This window comes from Phoxinus phoxinus (genome assembly GCF_949152265.1).
Source record: "Phoxinus phoxinus genome assembly, chromosome: 1".
Taxonomy (NCBI): Eukaryota; Metazoa; Chordata; class Actinopteri; order Cypriniformes; family Leuciscidae; genus Phoxinus; species Phoxinus phoxinus.
The window spans coordinates 23,576,676-23,600,845 of NC_136876.1; the positions used below are offsets into that span (position 1 = coordinate 23,576,676).

At 41.4% G+C, this 24,170-nt stretch overlaps 2 protein-coding genes across 3 annotated transcripts in view; one reads left to right on the forward strand and one right to left on the reverse strand.

Moving 5' to 3' along the window:
* The first annotated feature begins 3,914 nt into the window (after nt 1-3,914).
* The window catches only part of st8sia6 (ST8 alpha-N-acetyl-neuraminide alpha-2,8-sialyltransferase 6), a 28,557-nt gene continuing 8,301 nt past the window's right edge, over nt 3,915-24,170 (forward strand). Inside the window, exon 1 of one of the 2 annotated variants that reach the window (XM_079627977.1) lies at nt 3,915-4,570. In XM_079627977.1, the coding sequence (XP_079484103.1) occupies nt 4,476-4,570 (95 nt within the window). In that variant the 5' untranslated portion in view covers nt 3,915-4,475. The remainder of the gene's footprint in view (nt 4,571-24,170) is intronic. The other variant, XM_079627978.1, reaches the window with a different exon arrangement.
* On the reverse strand, nt 7,064-14,475 carry LOC307006721 (uncharacterized protein). The gene is made up of 2 exons (XM_079627964.1): nt 12,684-14,475; nt 7,064-7,224 (listed from the first exon to the last, which is right to left on the reverse strand). The coding sequence occupies exons 1-2, from the start codon at nt 14,371-14,373 to the stop codon at nt 7,208-7,210; spliced, it is 1,707 nt and encodes a 568-aa protein (XP_079484090.1). The 5' UTR covers nt 14,374-14,475; the 3' UTR covers nt 7,064-7,207.

The following is a 24,170-nucleotide window of genomic DNA, read 5'->3' on the forward strand; positions in this document are numbered from 1 at the left end:
AAAATCGGATCGTGTCATCTCCAGACTGTGCCGAGTAAAAGTTATGGATTTCGTGTCGATAGACAAAACCGTTTTCGTATACCGCAGTGGCAAAGTTGAGGCATGATGCCAAAATGGACTATTCAGGCTTTATATCTGCAATGCCTTGACATATTGACACCAAACTTTGTATGTGTCATTGTCACTTCACTCTGACCACATCACATCAGTTTCGTAACTGCGCCACCTATTGGTCGAAAGTGATAATCATATTTTTAGTTATTGTATGTGATTTTTCAACCATTTTGCCAAAATTCATCTTCAAATGTCTTTAATTGCTCCTTGCTGCAGTGGGTCTCACACTCCCAGCCACTTTGGCATGTCTTGTCGTCTTGCTTGCGCTTGGCCCCGGTGATTGCTGCTTGCAGCTATATTTTTCTCTATATATGCTCTTTTCTCCATATTTGAGGTATCATAAGGTTTTGTACCATCAGATGATATCCAGCTCTACTTTCCTCTAAAATCAGGTACAGATTCAGTGTCCTTGTTAGCATGGTAAAGGTCATTAAAGGCTGGATGGGAAAAAATATCTCTATGAAAATTTCCTTTTCCTCTACTTATTTTTTTGGCCCCCCCACCCCTTTTAGATAATTCAAGCACTGCCCTGGGTCCCCTTCAAGAAAACATTCGATTCGATTAATTTCGATTCCTGAATTAAAATTTGACAAACAAATGCATATTGTAGTCAGAGCCAGTTTTCTGCCGCTTAAGGTGCCTAAAAAACGTTCTTACTTTTAATGATTTGGAGACTGTTATTCATGCATTCATCTCAACCAGGCTATAACTGTAACTCTCTTTATGCTGGAATTAATCCAGTCCTCACTCTTCTATCTACAACTGGTACAGAACGGCGCAGCTCGTTTTTTTCTGGGACAAAAAAAGAGGGAGCATATCACACCTGTGTTAGCATCACTTACCTTACCTGTTCAATACATAGTTGATTTTAAGATTTTATTATTTGTGTTTAAAGCAGTGCATGGACTTGCTCCTACTTACATCTCGGATCTTCTTCATCCTTATTCTTTCCGGGGAATGCTCAGCTCTTCTGTGGGACTTGAGACCTGGTGTGCAACAGTAGCTACCAAATTAGGGATCTTCGGCTAACAATAGCAGAACCCTTTTGGTGCTATAATAGAACCCTTTTAGAAGGTTCCACAAAGAACCATGCTTTGAAAGTGCTATATATAGAACCTTAATGGTGTTATAAATAACCTTTTCAACAATATTTATTTTCATTAATATTAGTAGGCTATATTAGTATCTTCATATATTAATATTACCATTATTAGCCTACTATTATTTTTTTTATAAATTATTTATTAATATTGTTTTTTTTTAGCCCTCTGTCTGCCTGGTCTTATCTTATTGCCTCTATTTGGGTTTTTACATTTTTAAAAAAACATTTTGTAAATAGAACTGTTACTACGTGTAAAGAACCTTTAGAGAACCATATTTCTTTTAGAGTGTACACAACGTAATTATGACTATTCATAATATGCATTGAAGATATCTAAAATGTTATTTTGATATTCTCCCATTGACTTCTATTTGAAAATATTTCCCTTTTGACTAGAAATTGTACTTAAAAAAATTCTAGAATTGATTTTGTACCAGGCATAATTCTAATTAGAGATTTCTCAAATTACAAATACTAGTGATCATTAAATTTGAGATATCTCTAATTGAATTACCACAAGTAAAAACCATAATTCAAGATAACTCTAAATGGTGTTTGACTATATTCATAATTCAAATTTAAGATATCTTCAATTGGCATTACTGTCAGATATCGAATTTTTTTAGATATATTTGAAGATAAATTCAAGTAGAAATTGTATCATAGAGATATCTCTAATTACCTTTATGAGTGATAGATATGACGTCGTTACAAATATATTAAATAGAATACTAGTCAAAAACGTGTTTAGAGATATCTCAAATTAAATTTCTCACTACAGCAGTTATAATTGCTGATATCTCAAAATATAACTGAGACTAGTCGAAATACAATTGTGACCATCTAAAATGTATTTATGGATAGTCAAACCAGTTCTAGATTCAATTTAGCTTGCCATACCAGGCCAGCAGGCTCAGACCAGAAGTTATGCGGTGCTGACGATTGCGTATCCCCCCTCAACCAGTGACCTCTTCACTATAACTATAAGCTCTAATGCCCAACACCACAAACATCCTCAGATTGCTGTGACGTGTAGCTCTGCGCTTCTGCAGTTGGTTATTATTGCCATTCTCATGGCTCTCAGACCCATCTTGCTTGCCACCATACTCTAAACAAGATCAAGATCACATCAGTAGCAAACAGCTTGGAAAGACTATCATAGGTGTCGTCAAGCTAAATTCAAAGCACATCAAATATTTAGTGATGTTTCACATAATAGGAACATCGTTTGGAATCACAATGAGGATTGCATAATATTTGTATTGTGATGCAACAGTTGGCATTTTACCAGACTATAAATCAGTAACTGTTTGAAAGAAGTCTGAATGTGGTAAACAGTAAACTGAGGCAGTTGAAAGATAGTTAAGATTAACATTAAGATTTAAATGTACTTAAATGATGTAGCAGTGTGGCATGTATTTTAAATATATTATAATAAAAACAATGTTTATAATCAAGACAGCATGTATTTTAGATTTAGTTAAGTATATTACACTGTTTAAAATGTCAACAACTCAACTTCAGTAAAATATGGTGCAGTACAATGTTTTTACTGAATGGTTTTTCGTTAACATATTATCATCAGTCAGGATCACATGAAGATCAAGAAGAGCAGTAGTGTCTCATGAGATTTTATTCAGCACATGCATACAACTGAAGACTAGAGTGATGGAAGGAAAGACACTGTGGCTCATACAGAAGTTTATTTATATTTATTCTCGATTCTTCACTAAGACATTTAGCTATCTATATTTTCAGATATTTACGACATCCATAGCCTATACCCTAAGGTCCTTGCACATGGTTTTGTGTGTATGGACACTGATCCAAGTATTTAAAAAAATGAATTAATTCAGTGTCATCATTTACTCTCATGTCATTCCAAACCTGTATGATTTTTTGTTTTTTTTGTTGTTGATCTTATAATAGTCAAAGTCAAAGAGGTCCAGTGTTGTTTTGGACCCCATTGACTTTCACTGTATGGGGAAAAAAAAGTTCTCCAAATTATATTCTGGTTTATATTCAATGTTATTTTCAAATTATATTATATCTACATGTTTGGAATGAGGTGAGTAAATTAAGAGTTTCATGTATGGGTGGTCTATCCCTTTATGTGTTATTTATACAGTTTCACCTAGAAAACAGCACATGTATACACTCACAACTACTGCATGTTCCCTTTCTCAAACTACCAGGAGAAACTGGGGTGGCTGAGGGGGGTCACATCAGATGAGCATTTGATTGGCTGCTGCCTTTTGCATTCTTTGACCATCATTGGCTACTGAAATGAATGGGAAAAACCCTTCTCTAGCACACATAACCCTTCCTCCCAGTCATATGAGGTGCTGCCATGGGCTAATTCTGTACTCGACACTCATATTACCCTGGGAGAGAGGGAGAGAGAGAGAGAGAGAGAGAGGGAGAGAGAGAGAGAGTGTGTGTTTGAGTGAGATAGGGAGGGAGGGGCAAGCAAGTTGTGCCCAGGGAGAGGGAGAGAGAGAGAGAGAGAGATGAGAGAGAGAGAGAGAGAGAGAGAGATGAGAGAGAGAGAGAGAGAGAGAGAGAGAGAGAGAGAGAGAGAGAGAGAGAGAGAGAGAGAGAGAGAGAGAGAGAGAGAGAGAGAGAGAGAGAGAGAGAGAGAGAGAGAGAGTAAGTGTGTGTGTGTTTGAGTGAGATAGGGAGGGAGGGCAAGCAAGTTGTGCCCAGGGAGAGGGAGAGAGGGGGAGGGCTTGAGAATGCGGAGAAGCAACAGATTTCCAGGGAAGCGGACGGAAGGAAAGTCTGATTCTAAGACAAGGAAGTATACAGGATGAGGTGGAGATGTATGGGGTAAAAAGGGAAAGATGCCTCAACACAGAACATAGGGACAAGAGAGGAGCGGAGGAATTTGTTCTTGTGTGAGCCAAGAAGACATATGAGAAGAAAGTGGGCTGATGGATTAAGGGAAAAGTAGCAGAGCAGTGATAAAAACCCAGGCCTGGTCAGAAGAGAAAAGACTAGAAAAAGAGTGAAAAAGAGATAAAGGGGCAGTTACATTTAGAGGAGGGAGGGAGAGTGAAGAGATTAACAGTCTGAGAGAAAGAGAGAGAGAGTAAAGAAAAGGGTGCAGTTGTCAAGAAACAAGCACAGGAATAAAATAAGGAGAGGACAGCAGAGCGAGAGAGGAAGTTGTTGGCAGCGGCAGCATCTGCTTTTGAAAGAGAGTTTGCGAGAACACATGCGTGTCAGCGGCTATGTGTGCGCTCGTACGTGAGAGTGGATGCACGTTATGAAGACTCTTGTGCTCTGGATCCTTCCTGTTATCCTTCTGTGCTCCTTCTGCAGCGTGGCCTTCTGGATATTCCTTTCTAACAAGTGAGTATATCAGTTTCAGCCTGTGTGTGTCTATTCTATTTGGAAAGTGAACTTTAAAAGACCTGAAAAAAGTTCGTTACGGTTTGCTGGCAGCCTAGACCGAAATTAAGTCTTCGTTTCTGTCAAGTTAGCAATACATTTTTGTAAGTAAAAACCTCTCTAATCTTTGCACTGTCAGATAACGGTTTCCCCACAGACTTCTGATTAGTAAAAGAGTATTACATCATTACAGGAATTTGAAGCAAAACAAGAAGATGATTCTCATATTTTGGAAAATGGTTCAATATTTCAAAAATCTTGAAAGGTCTAAACGATGGACTTTAGAAGTGAATTGTTTACTTTGTTTCAGTAAAGTTTCGTATCACATTTCACATTAGTAAATAATTGATAGTTTTATTTTTTTTGTCTGAACGCTTATCTCTTACATTCAAATGATTATGATGCAAGTAAACTGTTGTGGCAAAACTTCATACAAACATCATCACTGAATAAGGGACACTTAGAATCTTCATAAAAAGTTATAAAGTATTTATTCCTCTTGCAAGAGCGATCCTCGTCACCAATACACCTAAGCGAGTCAGTGAGGAGCGATAAGGGAAAAGCAGTCTCTGTCTGTTTTATATCTTATTCCCTCCATGGCCTTCACTTATTTCCCTCCCCTCCGAGAGAGACAGATACCAGTCTGTCTTCCTTATTCTTTAACTGGCTCACGAGGGGTAAATGCCCTCTTAACCTTTAGGCTATAAAGTACAAATGCACTCAAGATGACCCTTTGACCATGTGCTTCCCCTTACCCTCACTGACTCCCCTCCACAGTAAATTATCACACAAAAGCCCCTCTCACTACAAGTGAGAAAACAGATGGGCCTCCATTAGAAATCACTGAAACACAAGTAATACTGAAAATTTCCATAACATTCCTCTCTGTTTATCATACACTGATAACTTGATTAATCAAACACTGTAATAATAGTATTAAAATAATAATGGTAAATAATAAATGCAATAATAATAATGCAAGTTCAAGTCATTACATCATAAAAATCACCCCCTCCTTGAACCTGTGATGAAAAAGTTTAGAATGAAAAAAGCACAAGGCTGTTTTTGTGGGGGAAAGTCCCCATAATATTTTAGCAAGCATGTAAATAGGTTTACTAATGCCGGGCTCACTACCGCAGTCACACTAGTAAGGAAAAAGATTATAGCACAGTAGGAAAAAACAAACATTCAAATTCAAATCATAAAATTGTAATAAAACCTCAGTTTCAAACCCTGTCCTTTTCCGCCCTCTCATGGCATATCACCCGTTCTCAGACCAGGGAAAAAACATTTTAACTCAATTAACACGTTTCACTGTAACTTCCGCTACTGGTGTCATCATACTGGTGTTCATCAATATCATCATCGTTTGGATAGACTGTCATTTTCACCAATTGAACAGACATTCCCACTTTAACCAGTTTTCGCACTAACATGGTCACCCCTTGTATAAAACATGGTATGCATAACAAAATCAGTAGTATTATAACTAAAATTGGCAACACAGTTTGAATCAACCAAAATCCCCAACCATCCCCCAGATGCATTATCCAGGTCAGCCAGTTTTCATTCACTGGCTCAGGCTCCTGCACTGCCCTTCTCATGTGCTCAATTACATCTGTTATGTTGTCACTGTAATCTGGAATATTGAAACAACAAGACACACCTAGCATTTTACAAACTCCTCCTCGTTCTGCTGTAATCAAATCTAAGGCTAAACGATTCTGGATCACTGCCTCTCTTAAATGTCTCATCTCATCATTTATCATGTTTATAGCATTTTCAGTAGCATTTGCTATTGCTAGTACAGACCACGCTAACCCATTTACCTTGTTTATCGTTACTGTCGTTCCCACCCCTAGGAAAATAGACCACCCAACATTTGCCCCAGGTGTCGTCCATGGATCAGATAATGTGTACCCCGAATAATGGCTTGGCAAAACCCCAGGCAAAATCTTAACACTTCTTTTCTCTCTTACCCTCGGCGTTTTGTTTGGCAAATACACAGATGTTCCCACATTTATCAAAGCTGGATAACAGCACCCTGACCACCCGTGTTCAGGCATCCTGTGAAATGCTCTGTTCCCACAAACCCACACTGCTGCTGGTGAAGTCTCATACAGTTTACCAAATGGACATGTGAAACTAATTTCTTTGCCGTTGAGTGTCGCTGTGCAATTGTTCACTGTCCCGCCTTTCATGTTGATTCTGACCCTGCAGTCAGACCATCCTGTTGTGAAAAGTCTCTGTGCATCTGAACAAACGCACACATCACCTTTCTCATGTGTTACTCTAAGTGGTGGAATTGCTATATCAGTGTTGTTATACCGTCGAATGTTGTCACAGCTGTCCTCAGGTTGTTTCGTTGGTGTCTCTCCTTTCTCCAGCTCAGCTGCTGCTAAAAGCACATCAGTCATTTGCTGTGGAATCAGACACTTTGTTACATTAGCTGTTGCTACAGTCAGTGGGACAGCCTTCCACGCGTGTGACATTTGCAAACAAAGCCAGCAGCTCGTCGTTATCTCTAATTCCTCTTTCTGCAGCATAGCCAGAGCACAGGCCTTGTTACCTTGACATTTCATCATGGCTTTCTGCACTTCAGGATTTCCTTGACCCTTTCCCATGTCTCCGTTCTCCATCCATGCCAGCTCGTCCCTTGTTTCTCGTTCGATCTCAGGTTTAACAAAAGGTTTTAAAGTTGGGACTGCCTCATTTACAATAATGTCAATTTCTTCATACCAGTCCGTTCCCTCTAAATCTAGTCCACAATAGTACTTGCCTTGGTCTGACAGTCTTACTTGTGTTAGCTCGACCGTCATCCCGTACCTGTTATTGCTTAGTCTGTGTTTTGCAAATACCTGGAATCTTTTGTCTTTGCCCCACTTGAAGTTGGCTGCGTACGCTTTCACGTCGCCCCACTTACATGGGTGTTCGCAGAAATAGAAGCCTGCGTACTCCTCGCTGCGTCCCTCACAGCCTGGACAGTTCTTTTGATAGGGGTTGCAACTGAAACTCACATTTGATCCCTCATGAACTGTCACCGTGCTCCTCTCGAGACCCCTCGCTGGTTCCACCGCTTCGAAGGCATCTCTCCTAGCACGTTGTCGAGTTGCGTTGTTCCTCTCTGTTGTTGCAGTCCTGTTGGTTTGATCTCCTGTTGATAACACTTTCAAACCTTCTGTGAAGTGCATTATTAGCAAGCAAATTGTCACTGATAACGCAGTCATTATGAATGTGGTCTTAAACAGGCCACACATTCCTGGCACTCTGAATGGATGCCACGGTCTCGTACGCTCCATGTTCTCAGTCACTCTGATCAAAAGTTCAGCTGTATGACCAGAAAGTGTTAGAGAAATACAGTCTTTAAAGCACCAAAAGTCTTATCTGTTCTGTTGTCACCGGTTTTCAGCCGGATTTCGTTTGCAGTCTGGCGCTAAGAATCTTTAATCTTGTTTGTTTTTCAGTCTGTACCTTTTCACGCCACACAATTGTTTTTCTCTGTCTTCAGGCTCTGTTGTGTCTTTTGCATGGCCTTGCTTTTGTGCAGATAATGGTACTTGCTGTTCAAAGCTGGATCTTGACCGTCATTGGCGTTGACCCTCCTCCTGCGATTGCTCCGCCTCCGCAATGGGCGGCACCTTCCTGCAATGGTCTGGTTGACCCTCCCCCTGCGACTGCTCCGCCTCCGCAATGGGCGGCACCTTCCTGCAATGGTTTGCGTGGACCCACGTGGCCCTCTCCGCGACCTTCACCGCCGTGTGCGTCACCAGAAGCACCTGGAAAGGTCCAAGCCACCTTTTCGCCTTCCAGCTCTTTCTCCTGTGATCACGAATCACCACGAAATCGCCAGGCCTGACGTCGTGTAAGAACGTCACAGCGACTCTCCCCTGGGTAGCTTTCACCTGCACAGAAATGTTTGATAACAGACACGACATTCCTTTGCAGTAATTCAACATGTCACTCTCACACACATCCGTTGATGGCAGTCTTTGCTTACCCCCCTCTATTCCCATGAATGGTGGTCTGCCAAACAAAATTTCAAATGGGCTCAAGTTTGTTTTCACTCTTTTTCTCATCCTCATGTACATCAGTACAATTGGTAGGGCCTTAACCCAAGACAGACCTGTCTCTTCGCAACATTTTGCCAATTTGTTCTTGATTGTTTGGTTCGATCTCTCTACTGCTCCTCCTGATGAGGGCGCGTAACTGCAGTGCGTTCTCATATCAATGCCCAAGAACTCTCCTACCTGCTTTATTGCAGCATTTACAAAATGTCTGCCATTGTCAGAGCTGATTTTTCTTGGAATTCCCCATCTCGGAACAATCTCGGTTAACAGGGCCTTTGCCACTGCTGCCGAATCTTGTTGCGAGGTTGGGAAGACCTCAACCCATTTTGACCACATGTCAACCATCACCAGACAGTGTTTCAGTCTCCCACACGGGGTTAACTCGATGAAATCCATCATTAGATATTCAAACGGACCTGCTGGCGCTGGTTGAGATGCTAAGGGTGTTTTTATGCCTCTTGCCACATTGTGTGTGTTGCAAATGACACATCTTTTGCAAAAATTTTCAGCAACCACTGTAAACCCCTTAGTGAACCATAAATCTTTCATCTGCATTACCATCATTCCCTTCGACACGTGGTCACGCCCATGTGTCAACTTAGCGTAATGCTGAAAGAAGTGCTTGGGTAAACAAGGAATGCCATCATCACTCATCCACACACCCCCCTGGAGGCCGCAGCCAGACGACCTCCATTTCTGTTTTTCTGCTCCTGTGGAGAAAGTCTGCATACTTTCTAAACAAAGAGAAATGTCAGGGTTAGTCACAGATACCAAAGCACAAGACGTTTCTTTTGTCTCCTTCGTTGCCGCGGCCTTCGCCGCCGCGTCGGCTCTCGCGTTTCCTGTGGAGATAAAGCTTTTATCGTTAGAGTGCGCTGCGCATTTACAGATTGCAACCTTGTCTGGCAAAAGAATGGCATCCAAAAGCTCAGCCACAAGTGATGCGTTCAATATCGGATGTCCATCCGATTTCAAAAAATTCCTGTGGGCCCAAATTGCCCCAAAGTCATGCGTAATCCCGAATGCGTAACGCGAGTCTGTGTAAATCGTCACACATTTGTCAGTCATTAATTTACACGCTTCTGTCAGAGCAACCAATTCAGCTGCCTGAGCCGAATAATTCGATGGCAATTTGCCAGATTTCAACACGTCAAATTCAGTAGTAACCGCGAAACCAACCTTATTCAAACCTGTTTGTGGATCTTTCGAAGCTGATCCATCCACAAAGAGGACATTGTCACAATTCTCCAAAGGTGTGTCCACCAGGTCTGGACGTGGTGTACACACCTGTTCCAATGCTGATAGACAACAATGATGCTCCTCTCCATCATCTTCTGTTGGCAGAAGTGTGGCAGGGTTCAAAGTTGTGCATCTTTTCACAGTTATGTTCGGCATGTCAAGCAAAATCGTGTGATACCTCAGCCATCTGGCCGTAGACAAATGCGATGTTCTCTGCTCCTGCAAAATCATGGAGACTGCGTGTGGGACCATCAAAGTCAAATCAGAATACCCCACAAATTCCCTCGAAGCCAGCACAGCCAGCTCAGCAGCCGCCACAGCCCTCAGGCAGAGTGGCAGACCTGCTGCGACCGCATCAAGCTTCGTTGAAAAATACGCTACTGGTCTCAGTCTGTCACCATGGGTTTGCAAGAGCACTGAACTCATAAAACCTTTTTTCTCGTCTACCATTTGTGTGAATGGCTTGTCCACTGCTGGCAGGCCCAACGATGGAGCCTGAGTCAGTTGCAGCTTCAAGGTTTCAAAAGCTTCCTGTGCCTCTGTGGGCCAATCAATCTTGTCACATGATCTCAAGCCTTTCCCTGCTGTGAGGGCTCTCAAGGGCTTTTCAAGCAGTGCATAATTTGGAATAAACGTTCGACAATATGCACACATTCCCAAGAATGATAACAATTGTTTCTTTGTTATGGGTCTTGGTACATCTGCAATCGCTGTAACTCGTTTCTTAGAGAGAGCTTTACTGTTTGGTGTGATTGTGTGACCCAAAAAGGTTATTTCCTGCTTCACAAACTGCAGCTTTGTCAGGCTGACTTTGTGCCCCTCCCTTTCCAAATGTTTCAGGAGAGTCACACTGTCAGCCACACAGGTAGCCTTATCTCTCGAACAGACGAGTATGTCGTCGACATATTGAACCAAGGCCGTTCCGTTCGATAAAATTAACGGTTCGAGACTCCGTCTGAGCGCTTCATTGTAAATCGTCGGAGACTCGCAGTACCCCTGACACAAACGAGTAAAAGTGTACCCTTTGTTGTCAAAATCAAACGCAAACCAGAACTGACTATCCTTATCCACTGGAACGCTAAAGAAAGCGTTGGCCAAATCAACCACAGTGAAATACATTGCATCTTTCGGAATTTGTGACAAAATGGTGTACGGGTTCGGTACGCGCGCAGCTCTCGCAATAACGGCTGAATTAACCGAAATGAGATCTTGCACGAAGCGCCACTGAACGGTGTCATTCTTATTAGCTGTTGCCTTTTTTACTGGGAAAATAGGTGTTCGTACTGGAGAATCATGACACGGGATGATGACTTTCTCTTTTAAAAGAGATTCAAAAACTGGCCGGATCCCCAACAAAGCTTCCTTTTTCAGGGGATATTGTTGTTGACACGGCCTGTAATCAGACTTTGGAGTGATTACCACTGGTTCACAACCTTTAATCAAACCAACATCATATTTGTGTTTTGCCCACAAAGTTGAAGGTATTTCTGCCAGAACAGGATGAATGTCTGTGGCAGAAATAGCTCCGTGATCATGTTTCTCCATTACATTCTTTTCAATAGCAGTCACAGTTCTCTGTACATCAACCTCAAAATCACAGCTTAGCATAGATGCCCCTGCACTTTCACTGTGTTTCACCCCGTCTCCCCTTTCAGCCCAATCTCTGGCTGTCATGCATTTTCTCACAAAAGGGCCCAACTCCTCCCATTTCTGCGCTCTGCCCTTGGTCACTGACAAGTGTGGCGCAGACACTCCTGCTATCAAATACAGCTGCATTTGTTTTTCTGACAGGCAAGCTGAGAGCGCACACACATTCTCACTCCAAAAAAGTTTATCAAACCGCATTTTCTCATTATCTGTCCCGTTAAACCACTCTTCCTCAAACTGTGGTTCACGCTCAATAACAACATGTGACGTGCAATGCAATTTGTCAGGCATCATAATTTCTCTGTTATCTGATACTGTGCGATCCTTTGCCAATTTCAAAATCATTTGTGCCCAATCAGAATCTTTAATCTGCCACTCGTAAGCCCACTGTGGCTCAAATTTTGCACAACACATCTGCTGTTCTTCCTCAATTACAATACCCATCGGGCCAGCAGTGAGTTTCAAATTTAACTCACACATCAGATCTCTTGCTAATAATGGAGCTGGACAGGATGCAGAACACAAAAACGCATGTTTCAATGTTCTGCCCCTCTCCGTCTCGCATTCTAATGGCACAGTGAAATTGTCTGAAATATCATGCCCTGACGCTGACGTGCTTTCAAACACTACATCTGTCAATCTGGGTTTGCATGGCAAGTCATATGGCCTTATTGTGGATCGGGCTGCTCCCGAATCCACAAGAAAATCTACCATTGTACCATCAACTAACATGGGATATCTCGGTAGTCTTAAAAACCCTGCACCTTTGTACATTCTCAAACATTCAGCAGACACAGCATTATTCAAATTTTCATCAGTCACACATAAAGGTTTGCAAGCAGTGTCTTCATTGCAAAGAGCATTATGTGAATCAGTGTATTTGTGCGTGTTGTGTGTGTGTGTTAAAAAAATTTCACTTCCCTTTCTCGCAGCCGGTTGAATGCCTGTCGCTCGCCCTCCCCTCTCCTGTTCTCCGTTCCTCTCCAGTCAATCCGCCTTCATCGCCTCCGGGCAATCCTTAGCCCAATGTCCCTCTTCCTTGCACACTCGGCACTTTGAGCATTTGAAAAAGTCATGTTCATTGCTCTCGCAAAGTCCACATTTCCACTTTCCTTGATAGCCTTTCTTCTTCTTGTTGGCCCAGTTTTGTCTCGCTGGTGGTGCACTCGTGCTAGCTTTGATCTGTACAGCGGCCAGCTGCAACTCTCTGTCCGCCTTCAATTTCACAGCTTTGTCCCTCTTTGTCAGCAGCTGTTCTTCGGCGTGCACAGCGTGCGCTAAAGCGGTCGTAAGTCGCCCGTTCTGCCACTCGATGTAGCTTGCTTTCACCGCTTGTGAGATTTCAGGTCTCAGTCCGTCCAGGAAGCGGCTCTGCAGATGGCACTCCCACGTGCTGGGCTGCACTCCCCTGTCCGCCGGCTCGTCCAGACCGCTGTGTTTCTGAAATGCATCAAAAAGTCTGGCATAATAGTCACGAACGGACTCTTCTCTCACCTGGCGACAGCTGTTGATCTTTTCTGTGTCCACTCGTGCTGGGAACGCCTTTTTTATTTCTTCTGCGAGTTTCTTCACTGTACCTCGATACAGTGCGTTGGTTTCATGCATCCATTCTCCATGCACTCTTCGTTGTTCGGTTGGTGGCATGTGGCAACTCACTTTGTGCCAGTTCGTGGCCCCCAGTTTTACGGCTAACAGTCGTTTCAGTTCTTGTGTGGTGGGGCTGAACTCCTGACAGAAAGTGACTAGTTCGCTTGAAAATCTGTCACCTGCGTCGTCCGGGCTCGGCAGATGAGCCATCGCTTCTTTCATGTCTGTCACAGTCCACGGTCTGTAGACCATCACCGAGCCGTCCGGTCCCGCCACTTCCACCATCGGGGCTGTGATGTTAACTGTTTCATCTCTGACCTGTGATCTTGTGACGACCTTCTTCGGCTTGGCTCCTCTCTGTTCGTCCGTGATCTCCGTGATTTCGTCCTCCTCGCCCTGGGCCACGCGCCTGGCCGCTTGTTGCGCTGCAAGGTCTTTGTGCACTGCTTGTGCCGTTTGCACCGCTAGCTGTTGGATTGCCAGTGCCACCACCGCTTCTTGCTGTCGTTGTGCTTCTGCTCGTGCGGCTTCTATCGCCTCCTGCTCTCGCTGTGCTTCTTGCGCTGCAGCTCTTGCTTCTCTGTCCTTTCGCTCCTCTTCCGCTTCCTGCGCTTCACGCGCTTCACGCGCTGCCAGCGCGGCTTGTGCTTGTCTCTCTCTCTCTTCTCCTTGTGCATCGAGTTGCGGTCCGGCTGGTGCTCGCGGCTGGATGGGTCTCGATGGAGAACAGTCAAGGTCGGGGTCGAACTTCAGTGCAGTCAATCCGGCTCCTGGGTAGTGTGTTTTGTACTCCGGCGGTGCCGGTCTCACCGCAATTCCATGTGGAGAAACACAAACATACTCTGGGTTAGTCGGTTCTTGCGGTGCAAACACACATACAGGCAGACTCTCACACTTTTCATTCTTCCTTCCTGCTAATTCTTTTTGCATTTGTCTTCTTTGTCTTTTATCTGCTTCTTCAAGCCAGCAATCTACTGTGTTTTCACATTTTTTGCATACATGCCTAACACATTTACAACAACAACCCGGTTGTTTCTCACTACTCTTTTCCACTGAGTCTCTCACCACTTTCAGCCTTGTGAGGCTCAATGTTCCCTCTTCGGGAAAATCATGATGCTTGATTAATTTCTCAATATCTTGCATGCATTTCTGACCATAATGTTTTCTCATTTGGTAGTACACCGGTGTATCATATTTCATAATCTTGCTCTGAGACATTCCCATATTGGCTGCTCTCTGTTCTCTCTGTGGATTTCTCTCTGCGCGCGTTCTCTTTATTTGTCAGACGTCTCTGACAAATCCGACCTTTCTTTTAACCCAGTCGGACGGGTTACACTATTAGTGTCACTATTAGTGTCCTCCTAATTACGGTTTACCAAAAAAAATCTGTTACGACTTTCCTGGCTCCCCCTAATTAGCCTCAGCACCCGAAAATAATTCGCTCCGTGATGGAACAATTAATTTTCAGGTACCTATCTGTATGAAATGTCTTGGTCTGTCACAGTTCTCAATTAATTCCAGATTATTTATCTGCTTGAAATATCTTGTTCTGTCACAGACCTCAATTAATTTCAGATTATTTTCCTCGTATCTGTTTGAAATATCTTGATCTGTACGTAGATCTCAATTAATTTCAGATTCCGTACCACAAAACAAACAGCCCTCAGCCAATATGGTTCAGTTTCACTCTTCCCCCAATTAAACTAATTGAATTATACCTTACCCAGAGATGCTGTTTGGAGCCACCTGAGTTCTTTGATTCCAGTGGCCGGATCCGGTCCTAACGGCGGAAACGGTCCCTCGTCTCTCAATTCTTTTCTCGAGGTAGGGTTGGAACTTTTCAGTACCAAGGTGATCAGCCGCCGCCCGTCCGTCAGTCCCGGAATCACGTCCAAGGAATCCCACTTCTGACACCAAGTTGTTGTGGCAAAACTTCATACAAACATCATCACTGAATAAGGGACACTTAGAATCTTCATAAAAAGTTATAAAGTATTTATTCCTCTTGCAAGAGCGATCCTCGTCACCAATACACCTAAGCGAGTCAGTGAGGAGCGATAAGGGAAAAGCAGTCTCTGTCTGTTTTATATCTTATTCCCTCCATGGCCTTCACTTATTTCCCTCCCCTCCGAGAGAGACAGATACCAGTCTGTCTTCCTTATTCTTTAACTGGCTCACGAGGGGTAAATGCCCTCTTAACCTTTAGGCTATAAAGTACAAATGCACTCAAGATGACCCTTTGACCATGTGCTTCCCCTTACCCTCACTGACTCCCCTCCACAGTAAATTATCACACAAAAGCCCCTCTCACTACAAGTGAGAAAACAGATGGGCCTCCATTAGAAATCACTGAAACACAAGTAATACTGAAAATTTCCATAACAAAACCTTTTTACATTTTAAAGCAAAAAGATAGATAGCTATTCAAAAAAAGCTTTATTCATTATTTCAGGCAGAGACATCCATCCTTCTCTCTCTATACATATATAATATTAACTCATATTGCATAATGTATCAATATCATAGCATGCAATGCAGTCATATGATGAATGGCGAATAATTTAATAATTTAAGAAACTAAATGAATTAATCTAAATCACCATGATTTGTAGAATATAGGTTATAATATATATTTGCTTTTATTTGACAGAACATAAATTGATTACAAATGAAGTCTATTGTAGGGGAATAAAAAAAATCTTCATATTAAGCACAATGATTAAAAACCAAATGGCATTTTTTTTTACATGGTTCTCTATGATTCTAAATTGTCAATCTGCATTTAGTCAGATATATTCATTGCCGGCATCTTTTCATTTATTGATTGCACTGAACACCCAAAAGATAGCCTATCAGAAAACTTCAGTTCAGTATTAATATTAATGTATTATTGTTGCATCTTGTATAGGGTTTATTCTGTGACAGTAACCTGCTGATTACACATTTCACTCTTACATAGCAAAAAATTACTTAAAGGAATAGTTCACCCAGAAATGATCCCATAATTCACTCACACTCAATTAAGAGGTCTTCACGGACTCGAGACCCGAGAACCCGTACGGTTTCGGCTCCATATTTTCAATGTTCGGCCTGGTCTGGGTCAGGTCCCAATTTATTTCTTTGGGTTCCAGGTCTGTTTAACATTGGTTGCGTCTGAAAACGTACTCGGTTACCTAACGTAACCTCGGTTCTCTCTAGAAGAGGGAAAGAGTACTGCATACTGAAAATACGCACCGGGTAAAGTCTCTTTGCTCGAGATATTGAAGCCAAAATTTATCCTTAAATTTGTATATATTGTAAACGCAGTGCAGCAGCAGTCAGACCTAGAGCGGGCAATCTAGCGCGCTCATTGGCTGCTCCGCGGCAACTGCTGCAGCCTACCACTGAGCCCCTGGCGTGACGTCGCGCCCTCACGCGGCAAAGCCCGCCAAAATGGGAGTGGCTTAGCGTATATAAGGGGCAGTCAGGCTGCTAAACACTTGATTTTGATCGCTTGAAGCGAAATGAGCTCGTTGCGCGACACGGCAGGGAACGCAGTACTCGTTCCCTCTTCTAGAGAGAACCGAGGTTACGTTAGGTAACAGAGTACGTTCTCTTACGAGAGGTTCTCTCGTACTGCGTACTGAAAGTACGCACCGGGAACCCCTGGTCAACGCCGTGTGCGCTAAGCAGTCACTACATGAATCCCAGGGGGGGGACGCCCCAGGGGACATAGATAAGTGAGAAATAGGCGGCCAACAGAGTGGGCTCGCACATGTAACATAAGCACTTTATAAGGGGATACACATACAGAACGGCACCGCCGGTCTTATATTGAACACATCTACCCTTGTAGCGCAGTTCACCAAGTAAGTCGTTTAGGACTTTTTTAGACTGAAAGAAGTCTAGCCTGCAGGGCGGGGACTTCTAGGTTGTAAAACCTAACAAATGTAGACGGGGAGGCCCAGCCTGCCGCCGTACAAATGTCATGAATAGAAATCCCGCTGGACCAAGCCCACGAAGAGGCCATGCCTCTAGTGGAGTGAGCTCTAACGCCCAAGGGGCATTGCAGGTCTTTTGACGCGTAAGCCGCAGCAATAGCGTCTACTATCCATCTGGATAGGCTGTGTTTCGGCACTTGAAGACGGCCGGCTTCCTCAGGCGCTGTCCTAAGCTGGCTGGTCGCTGGATTCGACGGCGGCGGCTTCTCTCAGAGGTCAGCGGGGCCTAGAGCGTCGCTGAAGAGATCAAAATCAAGTGTTTAGCAGCCTGACTGCCCCTTATATACGCTAAGCCACTCCCATTTTGGCGGGCTTTGCCGCATGAGGGCGTGACGTCACGCCAGGGGCTCAGTGGTAGGCTGCAGCAGTTGCCACGGAGCAGCCAATGAGCGCGCTAGATAGCCCGCTCTAGGTCTGACTGCTGCTGCACTGCATTTACAATATATACAAATTTAAGGATAAATTTTGGCTTCAATATCTCGAGCAAAGAGACTTTACCCGGTGCGTACTTTCAGTACGCAGTACGAGAGAACCTCTCGTAAGAGAACTGATAAATGCTGCCTTCGGAGGATGCATTCCAAGGAATCAAGACACGTCCGAATGCAATGTTAGCTTTTCTTCCATGATTCATCTGATCGATTTTTGCCTTTGATAAACAATCCTATGCTTTCCATTCTGTGACAGTTGGGCTATAGCAAAAATAAAGATGGCGTCTGAAAGTTGCGGCTGGTCATCAATTAGTGTAAATGTAAATTTTTTATCATTTGTCATTTCTAGCTAGAAATCATATTGTAGTCATTAAATATTCACAATATTCCGAAGTTCGCTCTATTACGCTGCCTCAGAAGTAAAAATCAGTTTTGTGAGGAACCTTTGTGTGCAAACGTTGCCTGCAAAGTCATTGACTGATAGGGCCTACGTTTTTGACACGATGACTTTACTAATTGACGATTGGCTCTTTTATTCAGAAGGCAGGGCTTATTCCGCCATATCGCGCGTTGCACTTTCTTTCTCATGTTTTTTCCCAAAACGGCAAAGTCACATTTGTCATCCGTCGCGTGACAGCAAGTGGACTTTTGAAGCTGGAATTATGAGTGGATTAAACAAGCTCTTTCAATCGGCAAGAGAGGAATAACGTGATGCAAGGAGAAGATCCAGTCAGATGATAAAATCTATTTTTATTTCTTAGAAGCAGATGATCAAATAATATATGAGAAATAATATTATTATATCATAATCAGCTTTAAAAATTGAATAAGGAAACATAACATGACCATCAAGCGCCCCCCTTTTTTTAATAGACATGAAAATGCACATTCCGAATTTAAATGGTTGTAATTCAAGAATGCTTTGGAATATAGATGTAAGATTGGTTTTGTTTTTAAGAAGACACTTGGCAGATTTTTGTAGAAGTGAAATAAATTAAGACAGTTAAACAGAAAAAAAGTTATAGAAGTTTGAGTTTATGAAAATGTACAACGTTAAAAATGTTATTATTCATATTTTATATAAAATATATATTTTCAAAACCTGGTGGACTCTAAAACTGCAAAAAAATCAAAGGCAAAGATCTGAACAAGTTGTGTTTCAAATTTTAAGTTGATAACTCAAAAAATAAGCTTTCAGTGAGATTTTGTTTGGGCGCAGTACCAAACTTTTTCACTATTTGACATTAAAAGGGCGCCTCCATTTCCATATGTTGTTTGAGTGATCTGAACCATTATTTTAAAAATGTTTGTACAATGTATGAAGTAGACATCCTATTCAGAAGTAGTATTGGAAGTTTGGCAGATTTTGAAATGAATTCAACCTCTAAGAAACATAAAAAGATCACGTATGTGCATAGCTCGCTGCCACGAATGGTGAATCTATTATTTTTTTCTTTATATTTAAAACATTTTCAGACCTTTTTTTCTAAAACAATTGAATGGATGCTATCTTTTGAACTCTTGGCATGAAAACAAACTGAGGTTTCTACCATTCTTTCATGATTTTTCATGTTCATCACTATTTCAAAATAAAGGTCTGACTCTGAACACGCTTAGGAGTATGAAAATATTCTTGTTGCAAATTGATAAATTACGGCTCCTCTGTAATGTATTTTAAAAATCAGGCACCAAAAATGAAAACTAGAGATTGTAAGCTTTCAAGATTGTAAGATTCCTTTTAAGCATTTAACAGAGGAACAGAGCCAATTTCCTCTTTTCATCTTATATGGAGCAAAGCAGCCTTGCCTGCCGCAGCAATAAAATTAAGAGTATCAGCGACACCCTGATGGTTTCGCAGCTTTGAATGAGAATGCAGCCGCGTATTGTTCTGGACCACACCATAGTTGTTAAATTGTTAAATCTTAATACAAACAAAAACATTGAGAAACTGCTTTTGCTCCTTCTTTCGTAGCCAGATGTCTTTTCTGCAGACTTTATATTTAAGTATAGTTTTAACAAAAAAATCTTGTTCCACTGCGGTATGATTGATTACATTTGATTAAATCTCATTTAATAGGAATTATTAAATAATAAAATTTCTGATTCATTAACATGGATACAACTTTCTTTGCAAGGATTGAATGCATCACAGTCAGGTACAAGGACAAATAAAAGCCTTCTGAAGCATGCGATGTGTTTTTGTAAGAAAGAAATATTAATATTTAAAATATATAAACACTAATCACTGGCTTCCGGCAATGTCAGTGTTCACGTTACATGTTCTGGCGGAAGGGTGACCTCTGACCCGATGTATGACATGATGTAGGACGTAGGCGTAGCGCAAGCTCAGGTGAGAATCTGGGAGGTGAGAAAGGAGAGGCGAGGCGCAGAGGATAGAGTAAAACAAAACACTGGTCACAAATTAGAAGTCTAAAATGAGAAGTTTTGAAAAAATGTCAGAGGATTTCAATAAAAGAGAAGAGTTTTCTTATATCGGGTCCGAGGTCACTCTTACCCCGAAACTCGACTCTATAAAAACAAATCACTGGCTTCCGGCAACGTCTGTGTTCACGAGAAAGTTATAAATATAAATATTTTCTTACAAAAACCCATTGCTTAGCTTTAGAAGGCATTTTCTAACCCACTGGATTCATATGTATTACTTTTATGATGGATGGATGCACTTTTTGGAGCGTCAAAAACGATTCTGTGCCATTACAAAGCTGTAAAGATCCAGGATATTATTTAATAAAACTCTGATTGTATTTGGCTGAAAGAAGAAAGCCATATACACTTAGGATGGCTTGAGGGTGAGTAAATTATAGGATCATTTTAATTTTTGGGTGAACTATTCTTTTAACACACACATTTTTAGATAAAGCAGAAATTCAAAGTCATCAGGATATTGCTTAATTTAAAGTATTTGTTTCCTCAATCTTCCATGCTTCACATTTGTTGTGGCCTCTTATCACAGTCATCATATTAGTTTATCAAATTACACTTTCATCAAAAATTTTCCCTACACAGTCATAAACATCCCTCCTTGCTTGTTTCCGTTCGGTTTACATTCTCGCCCTCAGTCAGCTGTGACAGACAAAAGGGTTGCGTTAGATTAGAGCATTCTGAATCTTGACTCGTTGATTGAAATTACGATACTGTGTATTCAGAGAAATGTCAACAAAATATGTTAATGTATTATATGGAATTATTTACTGAATTTTGAAGTGTCAACGGTAATAATATAATGTATATTATGGTGATAATTACCGACTCTCAGCTTGCAGAATACCAGCACACGTCTAATATTATAATAGTGCATTTACTGTATATAATATTTATAGCACAAATATATTTGACAGTCAAATTGAAAATACATTTTAAAATGTGGTTTCTATAGTGTTGTATTAAATTGTGTCTGTCTATTTGTTTTTGTAACTGTATTCATCGCCAGTTATATTACATGCATTATAATTACTGAAATCAAGAGGAAATATACAAATGTTTAGCCATTGCATTAATGTTAATTAAGTAATGTTGAGTGTTTGCTGCCATGGCTGTGACCTTTCCCTTATTATGTGCTGTTCCACTGGCAACAGCAGCATTTGATCACAACAAGGCATGTGGGAGATTAAACTCCCTGAGAACTTCACAGCGACACAGAATCACTGGGTGCTCTGCTACACCATAGGCAATGTGAATTAGGCTTCTATTTAGATGGCAAATTTCAGGAAACAAACTTAAGTCTTTAATTTTTACTTGAAGATAACTATGATTATAGTGAATCTGTAACTTTCTAATGCTATATTGCTCATATACTCATTGCTCATTGCTCATGGGCCTCATAAAGAGCAAACCTACAAATAGACTGTAGAGTTTGGAAGGTCAAAGGTCATTTGTGTGGCCAAAAAAATCTCACAGTTTTCAGGAGTATGAAGCCTTGCTTCAAGGCTGTTTGTATGAATGCTTGTTTAGGGAAAATTAGCTCTGGTTTAAGTTTTTGGTTTTAATCCATGTGTGAACTGCTCAGAGGAACAGTAACCTTATCTAATCTATCATTAAATTTAACATTAACATTTCAACACCTGGCTTGAAAAATTGAGTACTTTAAACAAATGAAAGAGACAGTACCTTTACGCCAGGCTGCGTTTACACTGGCACAACAAAATCCGTTCTGAGCCACTTCCAAATGTGGTTTTAAATCAGATACATATCCGATATCTGCTGACCTACGTCTAAACACATACATCCGATTCCCCTTGGAATTTCAAACCACCACAAGGCTTGAGCAACATGTTTGGCCACAAAGCTTTTAATGTCGTATTATAAAGCAGACGTGCCTGTAGCCTATGCGCTCGCACTAAAACTCACAACTTTTTTTTTTTTTTTACTGAGGTGGAAACTTTTATAGTTAAATTCCGCACACACAGAAACATCCAGGAGCATAGAAACCGGTTTTCAACGTCTGCCCTGTGAATTTTTTTTAATAAAACAGCTTCACTACTGAAAGCTACATTATATTTCTCAGCAATGAGGTCATAACTTTGCTGTTATTGTAAATAAACTTCACTTCTCTCTCGTTAATTCCTTCTAATTCTTTCAAATAAATTAAACCTTACCAGGCTACTAAAATAAATAAATAAATTGCCACTATTTTCCAGTCTATATCCATTCAGCTCTAACCAGTGTAGTTTATTTATTCTCAAAGATCTGGCTGGTCTGGTATGGTCTGGCTCTATTTAGCAAACAATGCATAAGGGAGACCGATAGTGTGGGTGTGGATGAAATGGAGTAACAGACAAGAAGGGAGGGACAGAAATAAAAAAACAAAGATAGGGAGACAGAGGGAGAAATATATGGTGAGACAGACAGGTAGGGAAAGAAACAGGCCTTAAATCTAATGTTAATGAACAGATGACTTGTTTTCTTTTTTTTTAGATTGATTGGCTGTTTACAGTATAGGCCTATACTGATAATTAAATTAGTCATTAGAATGAAAGAGCAGTAAATGTAAATATTGTACTAGGCTACTACAATTTTTTTGTATTTTAATTGTGAGTAAATTTCACAAATAATTACAAAGAAATGGAAAGCAACAACGTGAAATTTTTAAGTAGAAAGACTGACTATTTTTGTAAAATGTACTCTAATAATATAGGTTTTTATTTACAAATTCTATTTTTTTTTACAGTGGTGTTGACACCTATGGTACAAGCTGTGTATTAGTTACAAATTTTACATTGTGTATAACCATAACAATGCAAGGTTAATAAATGGGAAGATGCAGCAAAAGAAGACAAAATGCTGCCAGTGAGCCATAAGGGTACAACATGAACTGTTAGCAGTGGATATGTTTTATAACATTTAATTTTTCGAACCTAATTTGCCCAGGGCTTCATATAGTGATGAACATTAGCATCATAGAATAGATTGTTAGCTGACAAACTGCTCTAGTTTGCCGACGTGTTGCTTCAATTTGCTTGCAAAATGAAAACAGCTGAAGATGGCAGTAATAATGTATTGTACAAGTCAAGAGTTCAATATAGCTTAAATTGAAGGGGTAGACATGAATCCAGTAGCCTCTTGATTTGTTCTTAATTAAAGTCCCTGTAAAGTCAAAATTAATTAGGCTATGTGAACTGAGTTTGTCACACCACAGAAAAATGTGTTATTAGCCACCCAGCCAAATTTGAATGATAAAAAAGCCGTCAAATACATAAAATAAACTGTCAAAATCTTGGAAAAATGAGCAGTAGTCTCTGCTCTCAAACGCTGGGGGCGTGTCCGCTGGCTGCGCTGAAACCACGCCCACTCGCGGGAAAGCTGCTGTCGCCACACTCAGCTGTCACCGCTACAGCCGGAATGGATGCTCCTAGCTATGTTACCTACTATAATTATAACATAAGCACACAAGGCAATTGGTGGGGGCACGCACTGGCGATGATGGGAGGACTTCATCGACGGGAGGATGAAGGCCGAGGCGGGAGATAGTCGGTTCGGCCCCAATGGGGCCGCCCCATTCACCAGTAACAGCTTTGTACATGATCGCATCCAGGTAGTACGCATTTCCGTGACGAAGGCATAGCTAGCTAGCAAACTGTAGGCTGTAGAAACCATAGATATACATAATAAAGGCTAGATGTCTCGTCCGCGCTGCTGGTCAATGGAGGTCGACGTCCGCACCTGGTGGCCATCTTGTCACAGTCAGCTCGCTCACTTGTAACATTGTGTTTTAATGTACTTTTTAAATAACCATAACTTGGTTTGTTATAAACGTCAGAGATGTAGTTATGACACTGCATACTTATGAATAATTATAATATTATATATTTCAACATGTTCAAGCATCTAGATTTATAGCCACGTTAATAACGTTTGAAAGAAACCAAACCGTTTGTAAATCCGTCAAGATTTCAGCGAGATAAGAGTATTTGTGTTCGTGCAGATCACTCACCTTACATCAGGTAGCACAGAGCCCGCCAGAAAGCTGTGACAAGATGGCCACCGGGTGATGACGTTAGAGACTCCGCCATAAGACATCTAGCCTTTATAGGCTCTATGCACGATCGCTTCCTCGTTTTGTCTCAGCCCGCCCAGTTACATCCGGTGCTGTGTC

Coding starts and splice junctions, on each gene's coding strand:
- LOC307006721 (XM_079627964.1), bottom strand. CDS start 14,373: ATGGGAATGTCTCAGAGCAAGATTATGAAATATGATACACCGGTGTAC.